General features: G+C 44.5%; 4 protein-coding genes across 5 annotated transcripts; 2 read left to right on the top strand and 2 right to left on the bottom strand.

Moving 5' to 3' along the window:
- Positions 1-91: 91 nt before the first annotated feature.
- LOC131289723 (uncharacterized) lies at positions 92-8,273 on the top strand. Its single transcript, XM_058319026.1, has 8 exons — positions 92-462; positions 1,618-1,787; positions 1,858-2,601; positions 2,679-5,334; positions 5,395-5,816; positions 5,887-6,056; positions 6,284-6,387; positions 6,456-8,273. The coding sequence occupies exons 1-8, from the start codon at positions 129-131 to the stop codon at positions 8,201-8,203; spliced, it is 6,348 nt and encodes a 2,115-aa protein (XP_058175009.1). The 5' UTR covers positions 92-128; the 3' UTR covers positions 8,204-8,273.
- Positions 575-1,519, bottom strand: LOC131288846 (RWD domain-containing protein 2A). The gene has a single exon (XM_058318023.1). It carries the CDS (start codon positions 1,517-1,519, stop codon positions 575-577), a length of 945 nt encoding a protein of 314 aa, XP_058174006.1.
- Positions 8,274-8,498: 225 nt separating the features above from the next.
- LOC131286622 (large ribosomal subunit protein eL31) lies at positions 8,499-9,471 on the top strand. The gene is made up of 3 exons (XM_058315601.1): positions 8,499-8,586; positions 8,855-9,099; positions 9,187-9,471. Exons 2-3 carry the CDS (start codon positions 8,876-8,878, stop codon positions 9,335-9,337), a joined length of 375 nt encoding a protein of 124 aa, XP_058171584.1. The 5' UTR covers positions 8,499-8,586; positions 8,855-8,875; the 3' UTR covers positions 9,338-9,471.
- Positions 9,472-9,657: 186 nt separating this feature from the next.
- LOC131286447 (uroporphyrinogen decarboxylase) lies at positions 9,658-11,598 on the bottom strand. 2 transcript variants are annotated; one of them, XM_058315396.1, is made up of 2 exons: positions 11,350-11,598; positions 9,658-10,977 (listed from the first exon to the last, which is right to left on the bottom strand). In XM_058315396.1, the coding sequence occupies exons 1-2, from the start codon at positions 11,356-11,358 to the stop codon at positions 9,922-9,924; spliced, it is 1,065 nt and encodes a 354-aa protein (XP_058171379.1). In that variant the 5' UTR covers positions 11,359-11,598; the 3' UTR covers positions 9,658-9,921. The 2 variants fall into 2 exon arrangements, with proteins under 2 accessions (XP_058171379.1, XP_058171378.1); XM_058315395.1 differs by lacking the exon at positions 11,350-11,598 and adding an exon at positions 11,131-11,200.
- Positions 11,599-24,592: the final 12,994 nt, after the last annotated feature.

Below are 24,592 nucleotides of genomic sequence, written 5' to 3'. Positions count from 1 at the left end.
GTAAATGTTAGTGTGTCCACGAAGGCACAAACGAGCCTGAAAAGTAATCCCTGTTCCGATTCCCGATCAGTTTCGTCTGGATGCTGGTGTCGTGCAGACCTCCGAAACTGGGATTCCTGTGTATTAAAATGTTAAAGTGGTGTAAAAAGTACTGGCTACTGTTACCGGTGGTTTTTGTGGTATTGGAAGTAGTACAAGCTGAACATGAATTTGAGAGTGCCAGCGCAGAGCTCGACGATGAGTTTGAGCTATTGAAGGAGGTTTATAAAAAGAATCTAGTACAGGATTTGTCGAACAATGTTAACGTCGATGGTAATGTATTGGAAGCCATTATTACAAAAAGAGTAAACAGTTTTGCACACGATTGGCAACAGTACGCGGGCAATGGCCACCGAACCCGACGAGAAGCTAACGATGCCGACACCGATGCCGACGCGGCCATTGAGGCTGATACAGCTGCAGGTAATGGAATTAAAACGTGGCCAGGGCCAATGACCGTGATAACATTTTTATTAAACAAATTGAGCATTGACCGATGCAAATACTGACAACTTTCTACATTTGTTCTGTGTTGCTAGCTCGCAGCGAGATCATTTGAATCTTGAAACCCGAATATAATTTTTTTGATGTAACTACAGTTGTTCTTTTCAAGAAACTTCATGAACAAACTCATGCTCATGGGCAAGTCTTCATCGTCGTCAGTTTCGCAGAAAAGTTCCTCGTGGAATCCTGCACTGAAGTGACGCAAGGCACTGAAATCGTTTGTCGTATCGGCCCCAGAAGTTTCGTTCAGTTTTATTTGAATTTTCTGCCATTTAAGCGCTTTGATGATTCTCCAGAACTCTTGCGTGTCGTGCTGGTTTCCCTCTACGCAAATAATGGCCGGTTTGCCTGGCCTAGAAAATCCTGTCAGATCAAGATCGCGAGCTGTTTTGATGATCTTTTGCCGTTTGGTTTTACTCTTTAAATGGTGCGAGTAAATCCACAGACGTTCGAAAACGATAGCTTCTTTTTCGATGGAAGATTTGCTCCTAGAAGAGCCGTTTGGTTCATTATCCCTTTTCTCCGTGGTTGATCGTAGAAGTTCTTCTAAACTTTCCTGTATCCAACAGATCACTTGGTAAACGTACGGTTCGTCCCGTTCGATGACCTCTTCGCTTATGTACCGTTCAATCCGTTCCGTTAGCATACGTTCTTGGTCGCGCTGAATGATAGCCGAACGGATCACGATGCGAGGTATTTCCAGCGACGGATAGAGATGAGGCAGCTCCACCAGTATTTGCACCTTCTCACCCGCCAACAGGGGAAGGTTCAATCGGTAGTCCAGCTTTGTGGATAGATTCACCTTTTCACCGTTAGTGAAACTAGTTAGATTCTCTATGCAGCCATAATCGTCTACTTCTAGTTCGCCAGGAGTGCAGAATATCGCCGATAGCATCTGAAATTCCTCCAGCTGCTTCTGCAGGTTTTTCAGAAGCAGACTCTGCTGTAATTCTTCTTCTTCATTATTCGCTTCCATTTCTGTTAGAATATTCTGAAAATATAAAGAGAAGGGTCCGAATAAGTATTTAAACATTTTTTAATTCCAACGCGGATGGTTGAATGTTTTATTTCCAGCACGCCATCTCTACCTCAAAGGTTTCCGTGAGCGAGGCTACGTTCCTGTTAATTTTCCCGTCGACATCTGTTTACTTCGGGTGGGAAAAACTATATTTGCCGCCGCCCTTCACCACAGTGAGACCAGTAACCGAACCATTAATGCAACTACCGTGTCATTTTATCGCAGGGTAAACACATTTTTCTCGTAAATGGTAAACCAACAAATACGAAGCGTTTCAACAATTCTCATTCTTTTAGGTTAAGGGAAAATTCGAAAAATATCTCGAACATCAAGCCGTTACCGCGCGCCATTTTGATTGCGTGTCGATCGCACACCTCGGTTTCGTAGCGGTGGCCAACTATCACGACCAGGAGCTGAATGTGTTCGACGAGGGATCGCCCGTGTTTCAGATTCAAGAGGATGGCACAACGGAAATCGTGCAAACGTTCGGACAACCAAACCAGCACACGGTTCATCTATGGGTGCATGGAAAGAACGTGTACCTAACGCACACCTACACCAATCTGGATGCGAGCCGACAGAACGTTTGTCCCCTGTACCGCTGGTCGGGGTATAACTTCGATATAGTAGATCACATGCCGTGCTACAATGCTGTCCAGATAGAACCGTTTTCGATTGAACAACAGATGTTTGTTGCAGTCGCAAGGCAAATGACCGCCGGCGGAACGCGAAAGGATAGCTTTTCCGACATTTTCGTCCTTAATCCGGATACGCAGAAGCTTACGCTTCACCAGCAGATCTATACATACTCTGTGTCCGATATAGCCTATTTCTTCATAGAAGACCGCGAGCGCCGGGAGCACTTTCTCATGACGGGAAACTCACTGACGGCCGGCGGTGGTAAGGGCAATAATGAAGAAGGGCGAACGACATCGAGAGATGCTGATCAAAACTCGATCGTATACAAGTTTGTCGATGGATTCTTTGTGCCCTTCCAAACCGTGGAACTGAACGGGATAAAAATGTTTCTTCCTGTTGTGGTAAGTTTGAAAAAGTAATATGATCAATCTTATACTATCGTCGTTTTTTAACTTATACGATCTCTTTGCTGTTACAGCATGAAAATGGTGAGTTCCTGCTACTTGTCCTATGTCATGATCAACCTTTGCTGATCTATGAGTACGATGGCTGGAAGCTGGTACCCTCGCGAATAGATTACACGGGTGAAGCGTTCGCAGCCGGAGTGTCCCATATGCGCGTCTACAGGCACATTGTAAACGCAAGCGTGATCGTCATTGCCAATAGTAACCTCTTTGGGAAGTCGGTTAATCTTTTCACTCCACAGTACGGGGTGGAAAATGATTTGCGACAGGTGTACGCTCACTTCATCGAATGGTGCGAACGAATGCACGAACAGACCGCTCAGGTGAACCTGGAGGAATTGTACAATCGGCTTGCGGAACTACCGGACAATGCACCGGACGGTGCCCGTTCAATAGATAAACATATAGAACTGCAGGATTCGTTTGTGAGCAAGGCAAAGGCAAGTTCCATTAAAACGAAAAACATTCTGATCGACGACGCCCATCTGTCGTACGTGGTGGAGGTCAACGAGTACGTGCAGAGAGTGAATGAGAAGATGGATCGGGTCGAGAAAACCATCCAGGAAAGCGTGCTAACGAATGGCACTGTACACTGGCATGGTGATCTTGAAGTGTCGGAATTGATTGCCCCAGCCGGCCAAATGAAACAACTGGACGTGAAGGTGCTTAACAATGGTGCTCATAAGACACGTCAAGCGGAAGATTCAACTGCACGAGTCGAAGCTGATGCAACGGTGGTGGATCGTTTAATAGTCGACCGTTTCGCCAATGTTCGATTCTGGAATGGACACGCAGCCGAGAGTCTTCTGTTGACCGATGATCCACCCGCAAAATGGAAGGATCTTTCTGTGACCGCCGAAAAGGTGGTGGTTGGGGGCAATCTGTACGTGAACAAGCTGATCGACGGGATATTTTTCCACCCCAGTAACGTGCTGCTTCCTGGCGTTGATCAGGTACTAAGTGGGCATAATCTGGTAGTGAAAGATTTGAACGTAAATCGGCTGACAAGTAAACGGTTGAACTCTACCGATGCCGCTGCCGTACATCGCATGATGGATCAGTCGAGAACACTGCTTGCCAAAGCTCGTGGCGCTATGCCGCAGGCTTATGGAAACGATTTCGATACGATCGATGTGGATGATCTGAAGTTGACCGGGCTGTTGAACGAAATGGATCCTAGATATCTGACAGAAAACGTGCTTCTGCATGAGGCTGAAAGCCAAGAGTTGGGCTCAAAGCTGGTTGTCGATCAGATCACAGCGGATAATATAGTTATTTCTGATTCGAACCTGTCTGGCATTGAATGGGAGAACGTCGCACGAATCAATGGCGCACAGCAAATCCTACAGGATCTTCAGTTCGTGCAGCCGATAACGGTGGACAGTTTGGTTCTTCGCGATCGTCTTAACCATATTCCGGTCATCGGTGGTAAGCTGCAGGTGCTCTTGCTCGACTCGAACGAAACGCAATCCATTACCGGAACGAAAACGTTCGACTATGTGACGTTGCTAAAGCCAATCGAGTTGCAGGGGAAGATTGATGGAGAGGCACTCAGCAAAATGAATCCTATTGTAACGACCGTTGAAGATCTCGTCCTGGATGGGAACTACACGATCTTTGGAAACGTGACGTTCAATGGTCCACTGTGGGCGCATAACATTATGTCCGCCAGCGGTTCGCACGATTTCCATCGACTCGCTACGCACGGACTGCGGTTGGATGGCACGCCGGCGTCGAACCAAGTGATTCGATTCTTGCAACCTGTGTTTGTGGAGCACCTGGGTGCAAACAAAATCAACGAGTTGGAAGTAGACGACCTCGTACCGCAGGCGGCAGGCAGCGTGCAGTATATAACAGGAAGAAAGACTTTCGTCGGAGACCTCATCATCGACGGTGTGGCGGATGCGAACGAAATCAATAAAGTTGACCTTAACCAGCTTAATCGTACAATCTTCCGTCGCGGAGCTGAAGGTGTTGAGCAAACGATCGAGGGAACAATTCACTTCGACACGATCATCACGTCGGTAACAAACGCGAAAAACATCCTTTTCGAAGGGAAACGAATGGACAGGCTACTGCGATTCGATATACCTCAAAATGTCAGTGCACCGGTACGATTTGAAAACTGTACCATTTACGTGGAAAATGCGGTAGTCGCCCAGGAGCTGCAGAGCGACAATAGTTCGCTGGTGTTTGGATACGATATGGATTATCTCTACCAGGATACTCTGCGTCCTGAGACGGATGTAGCAACGGAAGCACCGGTTGTGGTGGGACAGAAAAGCTTTAGAAATCTCACCGTCGGTCAGCTGGTGCTGCTCGATGGTTCAACGATAAACTCCATCGCAGTGGAGAGCATTAAGCATATTTTGGACGACAGGGAAAATCGCACCATCGTAAAGCAAGAGTTGTACTCCTTCCAGAGTGACATTACGGTGAACCATCTGTATTTCGATGGTTCTATCAACGGAATACCGAAAAATTTGTTCTGCCGTGCATGGCTCATGCGAACGGGTGACCAAACATTTACCGTTGAGCAAACGTTCGATACGGTAATGGTAGAACATTTGAATGTCACTGGCAAGCTTAACGGCGATACCACAATGGACCAATTGCTGGAAAATGTATATCGTACCGATCGGGAAGAATACATCAGCCAAGCCATCTTTCGTGAGTATAAATTTGTCTCTTCCAAGATGCCGTAGTTCTCATTTTCATTCCTTGCAACAGATGAAGGAATCGTTTCCTACGAGCCATGTTCGGTAGGCGGACTGGTGTCTGGATTGAATCTGTCTAACGATGTACTTCTTAAGCAGTCACCCGAGATACAATCGCTGGGCACGGTCCAAGTTTCGCAGATACTGGAGGCAAGGGGAGAACTCCACATACTCAACCATTTGAATGGAATTCACTTCCCAAAGCTGATGGAGTTCTTTTCCCCGGCTGACGACCAGGGAAGGGCTGAGCGTTTACCGCCGAATGTTGAAGTACGTGGCAATGTGTACTTCGAACACGATCCGACCATGATCCACTTGAACGGACATAATATTCAAAAACTGTACGACGAGGTGTGGCTACCCCATCGCCCGACAGTGCTTACCGGGAGATACCACTTTGAGAGTGTTGAATTTCAAAATTCGCTGCACACTAATGTAAGCTATCAAACTAACCTTTGTTTTTTTTAAATTCTTATCAAATTATACACTGTTTTTTAATTCAAAGGGCCAGCCAGTAAATCATCTCGATTGGAACGTAGTGGAGGCACGATGCTTAAGCGGGAAAAGACCGCAAAATATATCCGCTCCATTGCTGTTTGAAGGAGATGTCACGATTTATGCAGGTGCCGCATTTGATACTCTGGGACTCAAAGGAATGGTCAAATCGATGAAAAAGTAAGACATACCCGATAGTTTAGGAAAGCAACGAATGATGATCACGGCCACTTGCGATTTGAAACTAACCATAACAAAACAAAACAAAGATCTTTAAAAAATCAAAACAGCTGCCGCGCACGTGTTTTGACAGCTGAGCGAAACGCATGTGTGGAACGCATGGTTTGCTGTTCGTTTCAAAAATTTGAATTAATAGTTTGTTTCAATAATCATTTAATTTTTTCTAGCTCTCCTGGATTAGATGTGCACGAATATGATAGAAATGCCTTACGTCACAACGAAAACCAAGAAATCACGGGAAATTGGATGTTCCATAATTTGCAAATATTAGGTTTGTTTTATAGTAGACAAAACTGCCGATGAATCCTCAGTTCAATCAATTTTCTTTTGTGTTTCTAGGAGATCTTCACATTGATATGTTAAATGGACACAGCGTGCAAACGGATTATATGCGTACCGATGTTCCTGCTAACAATTTTACGGTTGCAAAACGATTCCGTGAGCTGCACGTGGAAAGCATCGTGTGTCCTCCACCATGTGTAATACAAGAGGTAGATATGGATGAGTGGTACAAGAATGGGCTGCGTTTGAAAGGCAATCAAACCCTTGAGGGCACTCTTCGAATCGTTGATGGTGTAATTACTGGAAATGTGGAAGTGCTAGGGACGGTGAACGGCGTAAGGTACGATATAGACCACTTGCTGTTAAAATCGGTTCCACAAAGGGTAAACGGTACCATGAGTTTGATAACTAAGTTCCCCAAAGAAAACAAAATTTACCCTCTAGTGTTTGAGTCGCTACATGCGCAAACGATAAACCGTAAAGATGTAGCGAAGTTTCTAACTAATGCCGCGAGAAAGGACAAAAATCCACTTACGATAAACAACTCAGTAACACTTGTCAATCCGCTAGAAGTGGATGAAACTTTGCTCGAAGGAGACATGCTATTCGGGACGAACATAACGCATCTGATTCTAAGCACTTCCTATCACACTGGTGTAAATGAACTAGCAGCGCAAGTACGCTCATTGAACAGTGTGAATGAGAAGCTGTCCGAGAATGTCTTTGAAAGTAGTCCTGTCTTTAGCCATTTTGATAAACTGAAATCATTGCCGATTAATGCAGTGAGGATGCTAGTATTCACCCTACCATTATTTCCAAAACCAGTCGAAGTCGTGGCTGTTCACTTGGCTGAATCTGGTAGACCATCAGCAATTAATTTCTATCTGTGGAATAGCAAAGAATCGCGTTTAACGCCTGCTAAAAACATCCCATCGATCGTTGGACGTGAACGTGTGATCGTAAATATGAAGCGGCTTAATCTAGGAACAAATCAACACATGTTCCTACAGTTCTTCGAACAGAAAAGCAACTACTTTATACAACAGATCTTAGATTTGCATGTTGATCCAACGGGAGTGAACAAATTTGCGGCTCTCTACGTTATGAATAGCACTCAAGCACGGGATGTCATCTGGATGAAGCTAGGTAAACTCGATTGCATAATCATGTACTCTAAGGGAATGATCGGCTTTGAGGTTCGTTGTTTGCGGGAACAAAACCTGATTCCAATACTCGATGTGCGCCAGCTTGAAGAAACGGTAGCCCCTATACAGATCGTGGCCTTGGAGAACCACTTTGTGATGCTTGACAACAACGAAAGAATTCAAATTTGGCGCCCAACTGCCAACTTTTACCTTAAGCATCACCAGACCATATCCGTGTCGCGTCCATCTTACATCAGTGTGGCAAGGTACGAAAATCAGCTAATGCTTGCAATCAATTCGGAGCACACCCCAAACACAGCTCATCACGGATCAATAGAAATATGGCGTAAATCGCTCTCCACCTTAAATAGCACATTCACACAACATCAATTGATACTGACGAAGGTTCCGAAGCAGTTGCAGTTTTCAGTGCTACCATCGAACGAGCTACTGTTGTACACGTTAACGGAAAATTGGTTACATCCACTAGTAGTGTATAGATATGAAGGGGTAACCGGATTCAGGGAGGTGTTGACTAGCAATACCATTCGTCAGAAAGCGAAACGGCTATCGGTACTGAAGTTCCGGCAAGCACGAAAAGAAATCGTTGCCATAGTAGGCCCTGAGTCTACAGATTTTGTAAATGTTGTTTTTGTTTGATTGTTATTTCAAAAAAGTTCTCAAACATATTCAAGATGTGAATATGTTGATAAATATATTGATTGTTATTTAAATGAAGATTGCTGTATAAATGTGTTTTATTATTCATAGCAAGCGCCAGTTGTACTCCTAGTTTATAAATATTTTATTATTAATTATTTAATTGCACACCAAAATATCAATTCTACGTTGTATAGTGTACAAGAGCTCTAAGGATACCAGTCAAAGTTTGCGTTCCTACTTGCGTTGCCAAACTGACAGACCGGGTGTGCGTTTCTGTGGAAATGACAGTAGCTGTCAAAACTCCACGTAAGCGTTCTTTCGTTTCCGGCATCTGAGAGTGCTAGGCAGACACATTTCGTTTAATTAAAAGAAATAACTCTGTAAGTAGTGATTTTCGCATAAAATACGTTGACTTCAGTGCATCATCGATGTAGATACTGTGGACCAACTGTAGAAACATGGAATTCTGTCGATATCAAGTGGATGTCAAGAGAAAATTCCAGTTGATAGTCGGTGTTGTGTACGAAGCCGCTTGACGGTGCACCGAGATGTCAACAGTCGACTGGTATCGTGGTGCATTGCGGCGTGAAATGAAAGATTTTTAAAGGGAGGCATGGGTTGATGGGTTGTTTTCTCTTTCAATTGCAGTTTAATTAAGAATCCGCCAAAATGGTGAAGGCCAAGCGTGAAAAGAAGCCAAAGTCGGCTATCAACGAGGTGGTGACACGGGAGTGCACCATTAACCTGAACCGCCGGCTGCACAAGGTCGGTTTCAAGAAGCGGTCTCCGCGAGCCATCAAGATCGTGCGCAAATTCGCCGAGAAGGAAATGGGCACTACCGATGTGCGTATCGATACCCGCCTGAACAAGGCTATCTGGCACCGTGGCATCAGGTAAGTGGAGCGCCCGGCCTTGCTGCAAGGCAAGATGATTCTGGAGTCTCGTCTTAACGTGTTCGTGTTTTTGTGTCCTTTGTTCAGGAACCCACCCTTCCGCATACGTGTGCGCCTTTCCCGCCGCCGTAACGATGATGAGGATTCGCCCAACAAGCTGTACACGCTCGTCACCTACGTTCCTGTGCCGTCGTTCAAGGAACTCCAGACCGAAAACGTCGAATCGACGGAAGATTAAACGGTGCGAGGCGAGGCTTTGTAAATAGACAAGGGCTTCGTTTTGCGGGGTGATTCTTTAAGTGAGAATAAAGAGGTGCAACAAAAGGGAAAACAACACCGGATTCCCGCTCTAAACATATAGTGTCCGTTTTTTGGCGATCGGGGTGAATGTGTTCAGTGTTGTGTTTGTAGAGAAATGGCGTAATGGGGGAGTATCTTCCACAGTTAAGAAGAACTAGTGTACGAACATTTGTTGTGAATGGAATAGAGGTGGTGGCCATTAACACTTTCGGATGGAACTTTCTGGAAATAATACATTCTACACTTCTATGCTCCAAATTATGGAATGTATTTTCAATCAAATTGTGTATTTCTCAATTTATTTGATTGAAAGTTTTTCATATCAAGGGTGTCGGTTTCAATGAAAAGCTTATTTGTAGATGAAATGCTAAACATCGTCGATTGCTTGTTGTAACAGCTTTAACAGGTTTGACAGTATCTGTCTATCGCTTTGGGTAGGGTCACGATTGCCAAACTCGACCCGCGGTTATGTTATCACCAACCTCCACCCGGTGTGTTCTGTGGCTAAAACATTCACCTGTCTCACAGTGCGTCATGCACTGCTTGCACAAGAACGGTCATACTTTCGATCGGCGTTTGTGGGGTAATACCGTGGCCCAAGTTGGCTATGTAGCGATGTTTGCCAAACTTTCGCACCATCGTCAGTACGAGTTCGCGCAGTTCCTCCGGGGTTTTGTACATATCTTGCGGGTCCAGGTTTCCCTGCAGCGTCACATTCGGTCCAACCTGCTTTCGTGCCTCTTCCGGGTCGATGGTCCAATCCAGGCCAAGGACTTCATAGCCGGTTTGTGCCTGTTCGGCCAGCGAGTGCATCGCTCCCTTGGCAAAGAGCACCATTGGAACGGCTGGGACTTTCTGCTCTGCCAGCTTGCGAAGCAGATCATCCCGGATGCGTTTCAAACATGGTAGCGACACGGAAAGAAACTGTTCCTTGCTGAGGTGATCCGCGCTCGATTCGAACACTTGCAGCATCTGCGCGCCGGCTTTCACCTGCATGACGAGATAGTCCACGACCTGATCGGTTAGAATGTCCAGCAGCTTCTGGCTCGCTTCGGGATGATCTGCCAACCAAGCCTTAGCCTTCGACATGGTTTTACTTCCACCGCCTTCGATCATGTAACCCATCAGGGTCCACGGGGCACCGGTGAATCCGAAAAGCGGCACCTTCCCATCGAGCATATGTCGCATCATGGTAATCGCTTCACCTACGTACTTGAGTCGCTCGATCGAGCCGGTCTGATTGAGCCGCTCCAGGTCCGCCGGACCAACTAGCGGCTCGGGTAAGACGGGACCCACTCCCGGCTTCATTTCGACCGTTATTCCGAGTGCTTGTGGAATCACGAGGATATCCGAGAATATGATCGATGCGTCGAGATCGAACCTCCGGAGGGGTTGCATTGTGACTTCACAGGCCAGCTCCGGTGTACGACAGACGGTGAAAAAGTCATGCTTAGCACGGACCTCCTGGAACTCTGGAAGGTAACGGCCGGCCTGGCGCATCACCCACACCGGGACTCGATCGACGGCCTCGCCTCGGGCCGCACGGAGTAGATTATCATTTTTCAGTGCAGGAAATTCCTAAAACAGGGAGAGGTAACAGAAATGAAAAAGCCGGCTCGGTTTTGTTGTTGGCTTACTGCATAGCATTTCTCAATTATCCTTCATGACTGCTCTCTTCGCAATGTGCGTGCGCTTTTGATGATCAAGAAAATGATCTGCACTTTCACTTACATCACAGCATTTTCTCGCCTGCGCGACTAACTGCATTTCGAGCGGATTTTTTACTATTACGACTGCAACGATCAAAGCAATCGTAATTATACCGACCATAACACCGAGTGCCATACGCATGATGAACATTTTGGCCGGAGGTTCCACCATACTGATCGCCGTCAGGAAATCGAAACCGTTCTATGATCTGCCAATTGAACCTTATTAATTTAAGCGCACCTTTTCCATTACTATTCAGCCAAACAGCTAGGGCGAGCGAACGAACTGGGACCGGGTCTTTCTCCGACGCTGTGCAATCACTGGTGTTGTGGGTCTGGAAATGCAAATTTCCGCGCAGGCACAATTTAAACGATTGCGAGAACACTGATTAGCTGAGGATTGGGCAAAATGTGTTGCGAAAACGTAATCAACAATAAAACTACACTAGCTTATCATGCGACCGGCCAAAAACACGTCTCACAGACCAACCAGCTGTGACACAACTGAATTGAAGAGGTTTCGGGTACAAACATGAAGTGTCAAAACTTGAAATAATGGCTAAAATAACTAATTTGTCAATAACTTTTTAGTGGCTTGGCCAATTTTAGCGCCAGACCCCTCAAATGAAAGGTATTTTAGAGACTGATAACTTTGTGCAACAAAGACTCTTCCGTAATTCTTAGTTTATGAAATTCTGAGGCGTAGGTGCAGAAACCTTGGTTGGTATTTTCTGCTGAAATAACAAATTTGTTAATAACTTAACAATTGCTGTTGCTGAGTTTTTGAGAAAATTAATTTGTGTGCACACTAACGGATCAAGGTACCTTAATCCTCGATGTGCCATTTAGTCAAAAATTTGACAATTTGGTAATAACTTTTGATTCTTTGGACCGATTTTACGTTTACGAACCATTGATTGTATAATTGTTAAAGTAACAAATAATATGAAAAAATCGGTAAGTTTGGTAAGCACGCATGATAAGATGGACTGGGATTCGGATTTGAAGATCCGGATCTCAGAATGGATTTGAATCGAAATTGGATGGATTTGATCCCTGTAGGGATTCGTTTACCCATCACTACTTTATCGTTCGGCGAAGATATTGAACTAGTGATGGGTAATCCGAGCCACCTTTTAGGCGCATTCGTAGGTAAAGAAGGTAGGTTTGCATAAAAGCAGGGGCCAAAACGAAGAGGTACAGTTCAAAATTGTATTTCATAAACGGTTACGACAAGCGTACGAAAAATGTTAATGTAATTGAATACATAAATATAAATTAACATAAGACTATGTTTAATATTACTTTTCACTTTCGATGAAAGTACATACAGAGCATTGTGGCGTCGGAACGATTTGTTCGTGGTCTATTTGTAGATCGATCCAATTACGAGTTGGTATGGATGATCATATTTTAACCACGGCATAGCTAGACGTTGCCTTTTGCTAAAAAAGTTTACGCTAATTTTCGTAACCAACTAGACCCGTACCTTCTTCTTCATATTCCCATGCGCTTCACATTTGAAAGCTACCTACTAATTCTTGAACTGAAGCAGCAATGGGCAGACAGTCACCTTAATTGACCTCAATCATATCATTGCGAATGCAAATATTTAACAGTACTATTTGCGAACGAATCCACCACGGCTTGTTTACAGGCTAACGAGCGATGTCATCGTCAGTCGTTTGGTAATAACGCTCCTCGAGAGAAAACCTCAACTCCTTACCCAACACTTTCATTGATTAATTCGCAAGGAGGTGAAATCAAAATGACTGTAAAAAGCAAGGAACACGAAAGACACAGAATGATTGGCCTCCTCTGGGTTCGGTAAGCATTTGTTTGCTATGCAAACGGGGCCTCTAATGCCACATCAAAGGTCCCGCGCGACCGGTTGCTGGCAAATGGTCTTTGCAAACTTCAAAGGATTCAGGCGGTGTAATGCTGTTGCATGAATGCATCGTATCAATAAACGAATTGCACGCGACTGCACTTGGCCGGCCGTGGGAACGAAATGGAGAACGGGAGTGGTAAAAATATCAGCGAATGAAATCGAAAAGTTGAATAATTTATCCAAACGGTGCATTTGGTCCTTCTTAAGGGTGGTTATTTCATTTTGGCAGGACTTTTTACGTGGATGGCGAAGTTCTTAGAAATATTTCTACACAATCCTCTTGCATTCAAAGATCGATTCATTTTATTAAATTTCGATAGTTTCTTCTTGGAAACGCCATGGGAGGGGTTTTCGCGTAAAATCTCTCCCACTCTGGCGAGAAATTGTGCATCGAATTCCTGCGAAGTCGCGGCCAACCGGAGAGGTCAGCTTGCGGTGCTGATATAAATTGAATTTCATTTATTCATACAATTGAATTATTTGCCAATCGGACCAAAGCTAGGACTCTCGCTCTCTCTCTCTTCGCTCGGATGGCCTCACGGAACGTTTCAAATCGATTTGGAAGCGATTAGGGTGCAGTGATGGCTTTTTCTACCATTTTCCGCCCGTGTGTCTTTTCGCTCTACACACTGTTGGGCGGTTTTCCATCAAATGGACAGAGGAGAAAACTGTGCAATATCTGTACTCTAGGCATTGCACTTTATTGCATGGCCCTCGGGTCCGATGTTTTCCACTCCGAGCCGGTACATAGGCGCAAGGACGCCACGAGCTCGCGTGGTGTTTGAATTACCTTTCACCCCCCTTGGTCTGGCCCAACCCCCAGCCTCCCCCCGGGGACTCCCGCTGGACGTGTTTTTACCATTTCCATTCGCTCCCCGACCGAGCGAGCGGGTTTACAATGGCGACGCCAAACTGTCCAAGCTCCGAACTCCCCGATGGCTATCTTTGTGCCCTGTGAAAGCTTGCCGTTTTTTGTGATTTTTTCTTCGCTTTTTATTATTATTTTGTTCCCCTCCCCTTCGCCTACCGCATACCGGACATGGCAATCCGGTGGTGCAATTAAATTGCATTCCCTCGGACGGATGGACATCGGCGACGGGGAAGGATGCCATCAATGATGGCTATCAAACGTTTCGTGGTCACAGCATGAAAGCCGAGCCATGCATTCGCCAACCAATTTTCCCACCCTTCTCCCCGTTTTAGAGCCCCCGGTTTGGTGAAAGGGAATGTGATTCGTCGTCGACGGCGGGAAAAGGGAGAAGCGAATAAAAAACGCAAACCGACCCGACTGATCAGAATTGGAGCCGAGGACGTACACGTGGCACGAATCAGCCACGGGCTTTGAGTACGAAACCGCACGCAATTGCAGTAATCGGTAGTGTGGAGGAGAAAAAAAATGGACAGCAGAGAAGAGAACACTTACAAGGTTACAAAAAAACAGGATGACACCGCAAATGAGTTTCGACGACAAAAATGGCAATAGACCGGTGGTCCTTTTTTTTTTTTGCGGGGGTAATTTAATGTAAGGTTTTCACTTGGATTGGTCTTGTGAATGCATTTGCAACGTTTGAGTGCTCCTTAATGGCTTTTGCATGCATAAACATCCTTTTTGTTCTTTATTAGTTCATTTTTTACCCACTTTGAGTTTTGCAATTCAATGAATAATACGTTGGAAAAATTATGATGTATTGAAACAATATACTGACAAGTTTTTCGACGGCTTGGAGAGAAAAATCATTAAACTGTCATCGGTTTCAGATTCTGATATTGATTTGACATTATTTTAACACTAATACCCTTATTAGACGAGGAATGTATCCGTCATATTTTTTCATCCTTTTACTGTCAAAGAGGGCTCTGGCAGGGCGTTTGACATAAAAATGATGTCCGCTCGTGTAATAACGAAAAGTTCCACAAAAAGGGTTTTGCAGTTATTTGATCATTTTCACGATTGAATTTAGCGTATTGTTCATCCTAGAGTAACGAACAAAATCCGTTGCAAACAACAAAGCAAAAAGTAAACAAATCGCCACTTTGACATATAAATGCCAGTCGAAAGAAAATCGGAACCGGTCATGCCTGATTCCGATTTTGAGGAAGGAATGTATCTGTCAAGAGCGTTTGGCAGATAACTTCTGGAAAAATATGACAGATACATTCCTTGTGTAATAAGGGTATAAAACACGCCTCATTGATGGGAAAATCCATCCTCCACCATCTTCCCTCGGATTGCAGAAACCCTTGTTCACCTGCATCCGTTGCGCTTGAAATGTGCATCCCGGAAACATAATTGAAGCACAAGCTTCCCCGCAGGCCAAACGCCCAAGGTTCTCCGGTGAGCCACATAATACTATGTCCACCACACTCGGAAGTCATCCGATGGGAAAAACGAACTTCTTTCTCTCTTTCTCTCCCTTCGTCAGATGGCATTAAGGTGTCGTGATGGTGGTTGGCTCTGTTTGAACCATCGTCGAAAGGAGGAAACGTGTAACAACTCTGCACTTCCTCCCCAAATCCCCGCCATCGTGTGGTAAATATTTATGGTATGACTCTTTTTTCTAATTCACTCCCCACTTTGGCCCCATTTCGCTAAGCTTCGCTTTTCTTTCGGTGACTATTTAACTTTTAACCATCAACTATGCGCTCACTGCATCTCACTTAAGAGAATCGCTTTATTTTTTTTTGAGTCAACCTTTGTTAGGAGGTTGTTTAAAAAAAATGAAACGAAATAATTAACTATTTTTGGTCAACATTGGATTGAAATTGCGGAATACAATGAGCATGTTTACCAAGTCAACAAGTGTTAGTTTCGATTTGAACTTATATTACTCTTAACAAAACCCTAGAAAAGATCCACGGAATATGCCACAGAATAAAAAGAGGAAATTCTTTTCGATTCCGTCGAACTAGTTCCCAATTTCATCTACAAATCCTAGCAACAAAACCGTTTGACCCTTTTCGAGACATTCCATTCTCTTCATCCTCTCTTTTTGAGGCTGAAATCAAAACGCAAATATCCTTTTCGGCCCAGCTCGGTGTTTGATTTTCTCGTATTGCTATCCAAACGCAACCATTCTCGACTTACAGCATCCAGTAGGGCGGATCGGGTATGGGGAACCTAAAAACGAAAAAAAGGGGACGCCGAGTGGTCAAGCGGTTTTAGCTACAGTCTGCATTCGGCGGTCCTTTCTTGCTAGCAAAGGTTTTTTTGATTTTAATATCAATTTTATTGCGGCCAGTTTTCGATCCACGCATCCCAAATACCGTGGCCGAAAGGGAAACACAACACGTAATAATTTAGGGTCACAAGGCGCGGATAAATACGGGCAACTAGATCCTTTCGGCCGGCCGGGAACAGCTCGCCATCGGCTAGGGTTACCTCCAAGACCGTTTTCTAGCCCGAACCTGTCCTGTCGCGACTTGGTTTTTTAAAGCATTTCGTTGTTCCCGCTTCGATGCCCACGCCTATCTGGATCATCAATCGGAGGCCCTGAGATTGCTCGTCCTCGGTGTTGTTTTTCTAATCCTCCCTTCTAAGTTCCCTTTCCCCCCCAAAATCGTGGCGTTGGAACCGATTCATCCTTCGCGACGTGTCCAAAACTTCCGGGATAATGTTTCCCGCTCGGTCAGTTTATTTCTAGGGACCCCTTTCGGGATGATTTCAAAACGGCGCCGCATAAGGTACATCATGGACGAGAAGTTTATATTGCTTCAGTTTGTTTTTATTTGGTTGGTTTGATTGTTATTTGTTTCAAAATGATTATAAAAAATATAGGTTCTTCTTTATCGGCTGAGAAACTTTACCTTTAAGGGAAGTTTTAATCACTATCCGAAACAGTTCAGGAACTTAAGCATAATCAAATTGTTTAAAACCTCCAGATTATGAGATTTAAAATTTGGTGAAATTATTCCAATTTTGTGGACAACACTTTTATCAGTTTTCTTCTGATTTGTGAACTACTGTTAGATTTTCCTATCTTTCATTTTGGGTTGCCTTTGCATCCGCTCGAGTAGTTTATATTGCTTCAGTTTGTTTGCATTTGGTTGGTTTTGATATGCTTTATGTGATTGTTCGGAACGTTTAGGAACTTAAGCATAATCAAATTGTTTAAAACCTCCAGATTATGAGATTTAAAATTTAGTGAAAATCATTCCAATTTTGTGGACAACACTTTTATCATTTTTCTTCTGATTTGTGAACTACTGTTAGATTTTCCTATCTTTCATTTTGGGTTGCCTTTGCATCCGCTCGAGTAGTTTATATTGCTTCAGTTTGTTTGCATTTGGTTGGTTTTGATATAATATATATGATTGTTATTTGTTTCAAAATGATTACAAAAAATATAGCTTCTTCTTCGTCGGCAGAAAAACTTTACCTTAAAGTTTTTTTTTCTGATTTGTGAACTACTGTTAAATTTCCTTATCTTTCTTTTCGGTTGCCTTTGCATCTCCTCGCGCTTCTGATTATGGTTCAGCTTTTTGCCTTTAACCCTAAGCAAAACACATTCAAAATCGTAAAGAAAATCCACCACGTTTCCTAGTTTTGTGTAACCTAGAGCTGGAAGAGTGCCTCCCAACGAAGAAGAACACCAAAGGCACAGGAAAAGGACCAACCGGCTTGGGCGTGCGCGTGGTTTCGTGCGTTTTTTCTTCCTCTATTCGGTTGTCACTGTTCGGTTATCGGTGCCGGGGATAAGGAAACGACGCTGTAACACAATCCCCGTCCTGTGGCCCATGCGTTGGTTTCGCTTTTCCCGGCCTCTATCCCGCGGATGGAGAGAAAATGAAGCAAACGTAACGTAAACCTCTTCAAAACGCAGCGCAGCGGATGAGCATCGGGCGAAAAAATGGGTGACTCAAAAAACAACGACACTTCCATACTCCCGATCAGTGACCTCATTTCGGCTGAAGGTGGTTTCAAGGGCAACACACAAGAAACTGGTGCGCTTCGCTCCCACAAAAGGAACAATAAGGCGAAGGATGTCTGCGAAGACGGTGTGTCACGAAGAAGTTAAATTAAAACAGCACAACCGTTACAATCATGGGAACCATAAAACGGCGAAGGCAAACGGGATCAGCACACTGCAAAATCGCCATTTGCCGTGCGAATGTCGGGCAGGATAATTTAGGGACTGTTACATGCTGCCGTGTACAAGTTGTTAGCAACAACTAAGCGGGCTATAGCGATCGTAAATAACCGAGTTATGGTCGGTTTATTTGCTTTGCACTGGAGCAGGGAAATAGAGAGAGGGAGGGATCGTTAAAGCAACACCCATATCCTTGGCTTTGCTTGGGGCGTAAAATTATTCTATCACCTATCATCCTGTCGTAGTAACAATGGCACGCTATCGAGACCCCAAAAGGCAGCTTTAAAAAAAGGTAATCGGTTCGGTCGTTCAAACAATTTTCCCCGCACGACGTGAAACAGCCAGAGTTTGGCGAAAAAGTTTCGCGTTTTCACCAAAAAGGAAAGTTTCTCCAGCGCTGGTTCGTCTTTCGCCCGCCCGTTGAAGTGTATTTTTATATATTACTTACTTATTATTTTATGACTTTACACGGTCGTTATTTTTGGGCGCGCAAATTGCTCCAACACCATGGCGTCAAAGATCGGAGTCTGTCTTTTTCCTTCGATTTACTTTTTCCTTCAACTGTGACCACCCGCTTCCCTTCGGGTGGCGAGAAAAAGGGCTAATTTTCCTTTTCAGGCCCGCGCACCGGTTATAACTATTATTTATGCTTTAATTTAAGGTCTTAGTGCGTGGCATTTCCCCCCTCTCACTTCTTCGTCAGTTATATTGCACACTTTTTCCAGGTTTGCCATCCGGCTTCCATTGGGTGGCCTTTCGTATTTACTACCGAGGATTTTCGGTTTCGAATCAAGGAAATCGTGCGGAATTAGCCTGTTGCAAACTTTCTTTCGTTATGTGGGTTTTACCTGTTTATAAGTAGACTACAGTGCGTAGCTATCATTTTATACATCTTTCTGAAATTCTTTTAATTTTGTTCTTCATTTAATGGATATATGTTCTATCTTCGTTTAACACAATACTGTTTTGGTCAAACTGTCAAATAAGAAACTTTTTCTGAGTGTCACCAAAAATCTGAAAGGTACTGTAAATCACAACCTCACGACATGGCATGCTTCGATGAACCGGCTCGAATAGTGGGGAAGCAAAATTGAAAGTTAAACTTTGGTCGAAAGTTTGCGGTCGGTATTTAATCGGTTCTCGGGTTGCGCCTCTTGAAGAGGTCAAGCCGGCCAATTATGTATTGCACTGATTGCGATATTATTAGCGCATGTGTGCGAGCAGTTGGTCATACATTTACTGCTGAAAGATCAGTTCAAGTAATAGGTACCCTCTTTTTTTAAAAGCGCATCCAACAAGCTCCCATCCCGTTATTTAAAATGCAACAGAGGGTTTAACGTAGCTTTGCCTGAGTTCCTCCATGGTGAGGGTGAGTATTCGTCACGCTTTTGATAGTGCAAATTATTCCGAGATAAAAGTCTACCATAGAGTAGTGGCTGGTGTTGCTCATACAGTTATGCTTGAGCTTGCAACTGGCCGAGGAAAATCATCTGGAATCGGTTAGAAAAATTAAAAGATTAACAACTTCATTTCCTTTTATCAGCTGATATTTAACTAAAAGCCTCTTCGCTTACATTTTCATATTCATGGTCGAAAATGTACAAAGACGGAAAAAGGGGTCATGCGATACAGAAGTTAAAGCTGGAAGGTTTTTAAAACTATGGAAGTCACAGGAGCCGTTTGCCAGTTGGTCAGACTTAAGAGCTCTTTATTTAATGAGTAAATGTACACTGACACATTTAACGTCTTCGTCAAGGGTTTCGCAGAAATAAACGGTAGCAATTAAACTTAATTATAAACCTCCCCCCCTCCATTTCCCCACTTCCACCATACCGTGGGTTTTGACTTGGATATTTAGAAAAAAAAACCCCCCAGACTGGTGGCAGTCTTCCAGTTTTATTCGTCATTACATCACATCTTATGGACTGGCTGTTCTGTTTTACTGTCGCTCGCTTATCTCGGGCCGAAGTTAGACGTGTTTTTTGTACCCATGCCCTTGCCCTTTTCCACCGTTTGCCGTTCTTTTCGGCTGTTGTTTTTGCCTTTACATGCTTGCATGTCCCCCTTTTGGTCGCTTCGTGCTATTGATATTTGATAAAGTGCCACTTTGTTTCGTCCAATAATGGGAGATTTGCGTGCGCGAAATGTCGTTTCCCGTCCGCAAATTATGTAAATAGCATTTTCGGAATTTGTCCGCCGTTTTTTTGTGTGCTGCTCCTCTCCTGCTCCGTGTGGTTTGGTTTGTTCGTTTGCCTTGTAGTCTGACAAGCATTCGCCATATCGAGCGCCAATCTTAACGAACGTATCAAAAGTGGCGGGACATTGGTGGTCGGTGTAAGATACTGGTCAATTTCAACGTTTGGCGTGGTTTTCTTTCGTTCGGAAAGACTTCAGGAGACGGCTTTTTTTAATCGAGTAATTCCAAGTGGATACTTTCAACTAGTTTTGTTTTTCAAAACGAATCAAGTACCATTGCGATCTTTACAAGACGAATGGAACCATTCAATGGGAAATGGTAAGATTTGCTGAACCCCGATGGTTTAATTTAATTCCGCGAATCATACATTAAAGAAATCCATTTTGTATTCGCGTCTCGGATGGCAGAACAACGGCTTCGACTCTGTAAATCGCGTTTGGCGGACCTCGAACGTTCCGCCAGTTTCCTTCGAAACTCCGGCCCGCGGTTCGCCGTTGCGTAATGTCAGTTTCCACCGCTGGCGAATTTATCAGCAAACCCAGGCAGAAACACAGAGTGCGCAAAACATGGACGAGTTATCGAGTGCGAGTGAAAGGGACACGCACTCACGCACCGCGACGCCATGACACAAGGGAATAGACAACTGCGTCCACGTTTCACCTCGGGCTGGTTGGTTGGCTTGGTTTCCCCCCATCTTTTTTTTTTTGTTTGTGCTGCGATCGCGATTTGGAGGCCATTTTTGCACGATCGGTTTCTGCGCGCCGTCTCTCGCGCGGTGCGTGTTTCGTTTGCGCAAGTGTGTTCGCCTGACGGAGTGTGTGTGCAACGATCGTGGTTCCCCCCAATCTGGAGGAGGGAGGGGATTTTCGCGTTCTTTGTTCGCACATTTTTTAATTCGTCCATTTGCGGCGCCGGTCTCTTTCTCCCCTCCCCCCCGCGCTTCCCCGTGTGGCGCCCTTGAAAGCCCCTTCTCGCCTTTGTTGCCTCTCATCAGCGCCATCATCATCACCATCATCAATTCAAGGACACTTTTTTCGCGGTAAGCGATCTCCTACACGAGGAGGTAGTAAAAAACAGCGACCAGTGCCAGTGTATGGGTGCACGCACCACCGTACGCAACGGACCGTGTTGTTCGCGATTATGGAAATTAGTCGCGACGATCGCGAAAGACGTTGCCCTTAGGGGAGAGCGGAGGAAAAGAGAGGATGCGCAGAGGGTGGAGGACGGAAGATCGGAAGGGGTTGAAATTCGCGTCTTCTTCTTGTTTTCGCGCGCTTTTGGCACCTCATGCGTGTAGACTTTTTTTTTTTCGGTAGAATAGGAGTTAAGAAGTTGGTGTTCTGTGGTCTTCTTTCCAGTCGGCTTGGTTGTGGCCGCTTTGGCCTTCGGGAGGTTTTTACGATCGCGTTCTATTTGCGTGCGGAATATAGATGAGCAAATTGGGAGGAATCTTAGCTCACCGTATCACATACACACACACATGGACTAGGTTTTTAGAGAACGAACAAAACTGAAGGCTTGAAATTGCGTTCCACAAACGGTTCGCTGATAGCTTAAGTTAGGAAATTAAAATTTTTTACAAATTAATACCTCTACGATGGTCTGGGTTCTGATTCGATTTTTGTCAATGTTAATGTGTTTCACTGTTTTCGAAATGTTTTAGTATTTTGAGTTTGGAATGCAAAACGTTCAATTGCTTGATGAGTTTTGAAATAAGTTTAAATATTAAGCCATCGCTTTTTTATTCTTCTGCTACTCTGTTTCATTTTATGAACTAACTTTTTTTTTACTTTCAACTTAATGTTGGATTTTATTTATCAAACTCATCAACACTCAATGCAATAATCAAATTAATGACATAAAAATAAACAAGAAACAAACTCCGTCCGTAGATCAACTTTCAATCTTTCCAAAACGCATTTCAATTTTTTTTTTTGCGTATTTCCAAACCAACCAACTAGGACCCTCATGGTTGTTTTCTAGTTACCACGGACCCAAAAAAAAAGCAGTAAAAACCCAACGTTCCGATGCGGGCGCTGGCGAAGTATCAAATAATCAATTCTTCCATCGGAGCGTTTTTCGGGAAGGGCTATTCCCTATCGAGAGTCGGTCGTTTCGATCCGATCGCACCCGATGGCATTCCAGCGCCGAAAGATATTTCCCAATCGTTTGTTTAGCCCTTCGCACGCGTGCGTTTTTTCCGATGGAAAAATCCGCTATTTAGTGCACCCGCCGACCTTTTCCATCCTTCCATCCCGGGGATGCACTTTCTGATGGTTGCAGAACCCCGCGGCGTGGTGCCAATATGATATGATGGTGGCGGTATCGAAGCGGCCCTGGGAAAGTAGCGCCAGCAACCTTGCGCCACCGAGTGCACATTTCTTTCTTTCTTTTTTATCAATTCCCACAACCCCGAGTGTTCAATAAAAAAAGAACTAGAGAAAGTACATTGGTATACTGGTAATCGATCATCATTCCCACACGGCGTTCGTTCTTTACGCGGGAGAGAAAGAGCGACACCAAAAGAAACAACACGACACAACACACACTTTATCCAATAAGCTGGTTAATTCTTCTGGTTTCTTGAGAACGTGCCACCCGCGGGGTGAAAGTGGGCAAATTTACTTCACTAACCCCGAGTCCCGGAGGAACCGACCCGAAAAAAAACGGCCCCGAAAATTTATGCATGTTCGAATTGATTTTAATTACATTTGCCAAACGAAGGCCAACGGGGTGTTAAACTGCTGTTTTCTCGCTATCAGCAGATCCTCATCATGAACCCGCGGCGAGGGAAAGTTTTTACACCCGAAGCCTACCCCGAGGGGAGGAAAACTCCTTGGAAGGAGTTTGGGAGAAGAAATTTGTATTGCTAATGGGTGGGCGGGATTGTCGATTACAGGTGCTTTAATTACGGTGTTGTTTTGCTTCCGCCCGCCATGTTGTGATTGCTGGGGGGAGGGTGGGAGGTGAAGGAGGAAAAACTGGGACGTTTGTTAAGTGCTGGCGCGATATTTTTGCATATCAAAAAACCTGCTAAAATCAACATTCGTTTACCTTGGCTCGTGACACGACGTTTTACTTCGTGCTTCTAGAGTTGGTCAAAGCTATCCAGAACACGGAGCAACAACCGGGCGTGATCGTGTATTCGCGATGTTGTACACGCTGTTCTATTGGTATCCCTCTTTTGCTTTCATCCCACAAGTATTATTACAAACCTTACTAATAATTATCACAAGCACTTTGGGACCCCATTAACATAAACGATAATGTTGTCGCCTCGGTCCGTCGGAGGTTGGAGGTTTTTGGATGGAGTAGAACACGCAAGGGAGGTGTAAAGAATGTTTGTGTGTCGGAAAATTTGTCGCGATCTGCCAGGTTTTCTTTGGACCCCAAGAATTGTTTCGTTACAGGTCATTTTTTGGACCACTTTGATTCAAACGTCTCATGAGTATTTTAGAACCGGTAATCCGTTTGTCAAATGTCAAACAGACGTGTGTCAAATTTGAAGTTTTGAATTTGTCAGACCTTTTTCGTAGTGCTATCGTTATCAGATTTTAAAACTATTCTTTCAAATTGGATCTATCACCTCAACTCTTCAACTGTTGTTTGTTATTTATTTTCAGTTTTTGAATAAAACTATTGTGAAATCATTCACAATTCGTCGGCGTGTGGCATTTTTGCTTGCTTGCGAGCACCGTTTGCACCTTTCCGACCGGCTGAGGTGATAAGTGAAAGTCAAATGCAACCCAGCGGACCAATCGGATACAGTTGCAAGTCCCATTTGCGGAGACCATCGACGGCCTCGTCTCTCTTGAAGCCCTTCGTCCACAGCGTTTTTTCGCTGCAAACGATTGGAAAATGGTTCGCTTTCACTACGCAACGCAGCCTTATCAACACAGCCTTTGGCATCATTGTGAGCAAATAAAAAAAACCCACAAACCCATCCGAATGAGTCTGTTTTCTTCCGTCTTTTTTCCTCGCCCGAAGGTTTGTTGCATTATCACTGTTGTATGAACAACGGCGTGGCTTCAGGCAGTTGCAGTTGCATAGTCGTCGGAGTTTGGGGGGGGTAAGAGACTGTACTCGATCGATCACAACCCCGGATGGCCCGGTGGTGGATCGGGGTCATCGAACTGCGTTCGTCTGTGGCTTTGGCACATTTATTTGTCAACCGTTTGTCAACTCTTGAAGCGATTTCCTTCTCCTGGCTTCGGAGTGGTGCTGGTAGAAAGCGAAAAGCAAACCTGCGGAGACGCAGAATGCATTTCGAAGACGGGTTTTTCTTTCGGCCACCTCTCCCAGCCACCGT

The sequence above is a fragment of the Anopheles ziemanni genome, chromosome 3 (assembly GCF_943734765.1).
Source record: "Anopheles ziemanni chromosome 3, idAnoZiCoDA_A2_x.2, whole genome shotgun sequence".
NCBI classification, from domain to species: domain Eukaryota; kingdom Metazoa; phylum Arthropoda; class Insecta; order Diptera; family Culicidae; genus Anopheles; species Anopheles ziemanni.
This window is presented reverse-complemented; position numbering and strand designations above follow the sequence as displayed.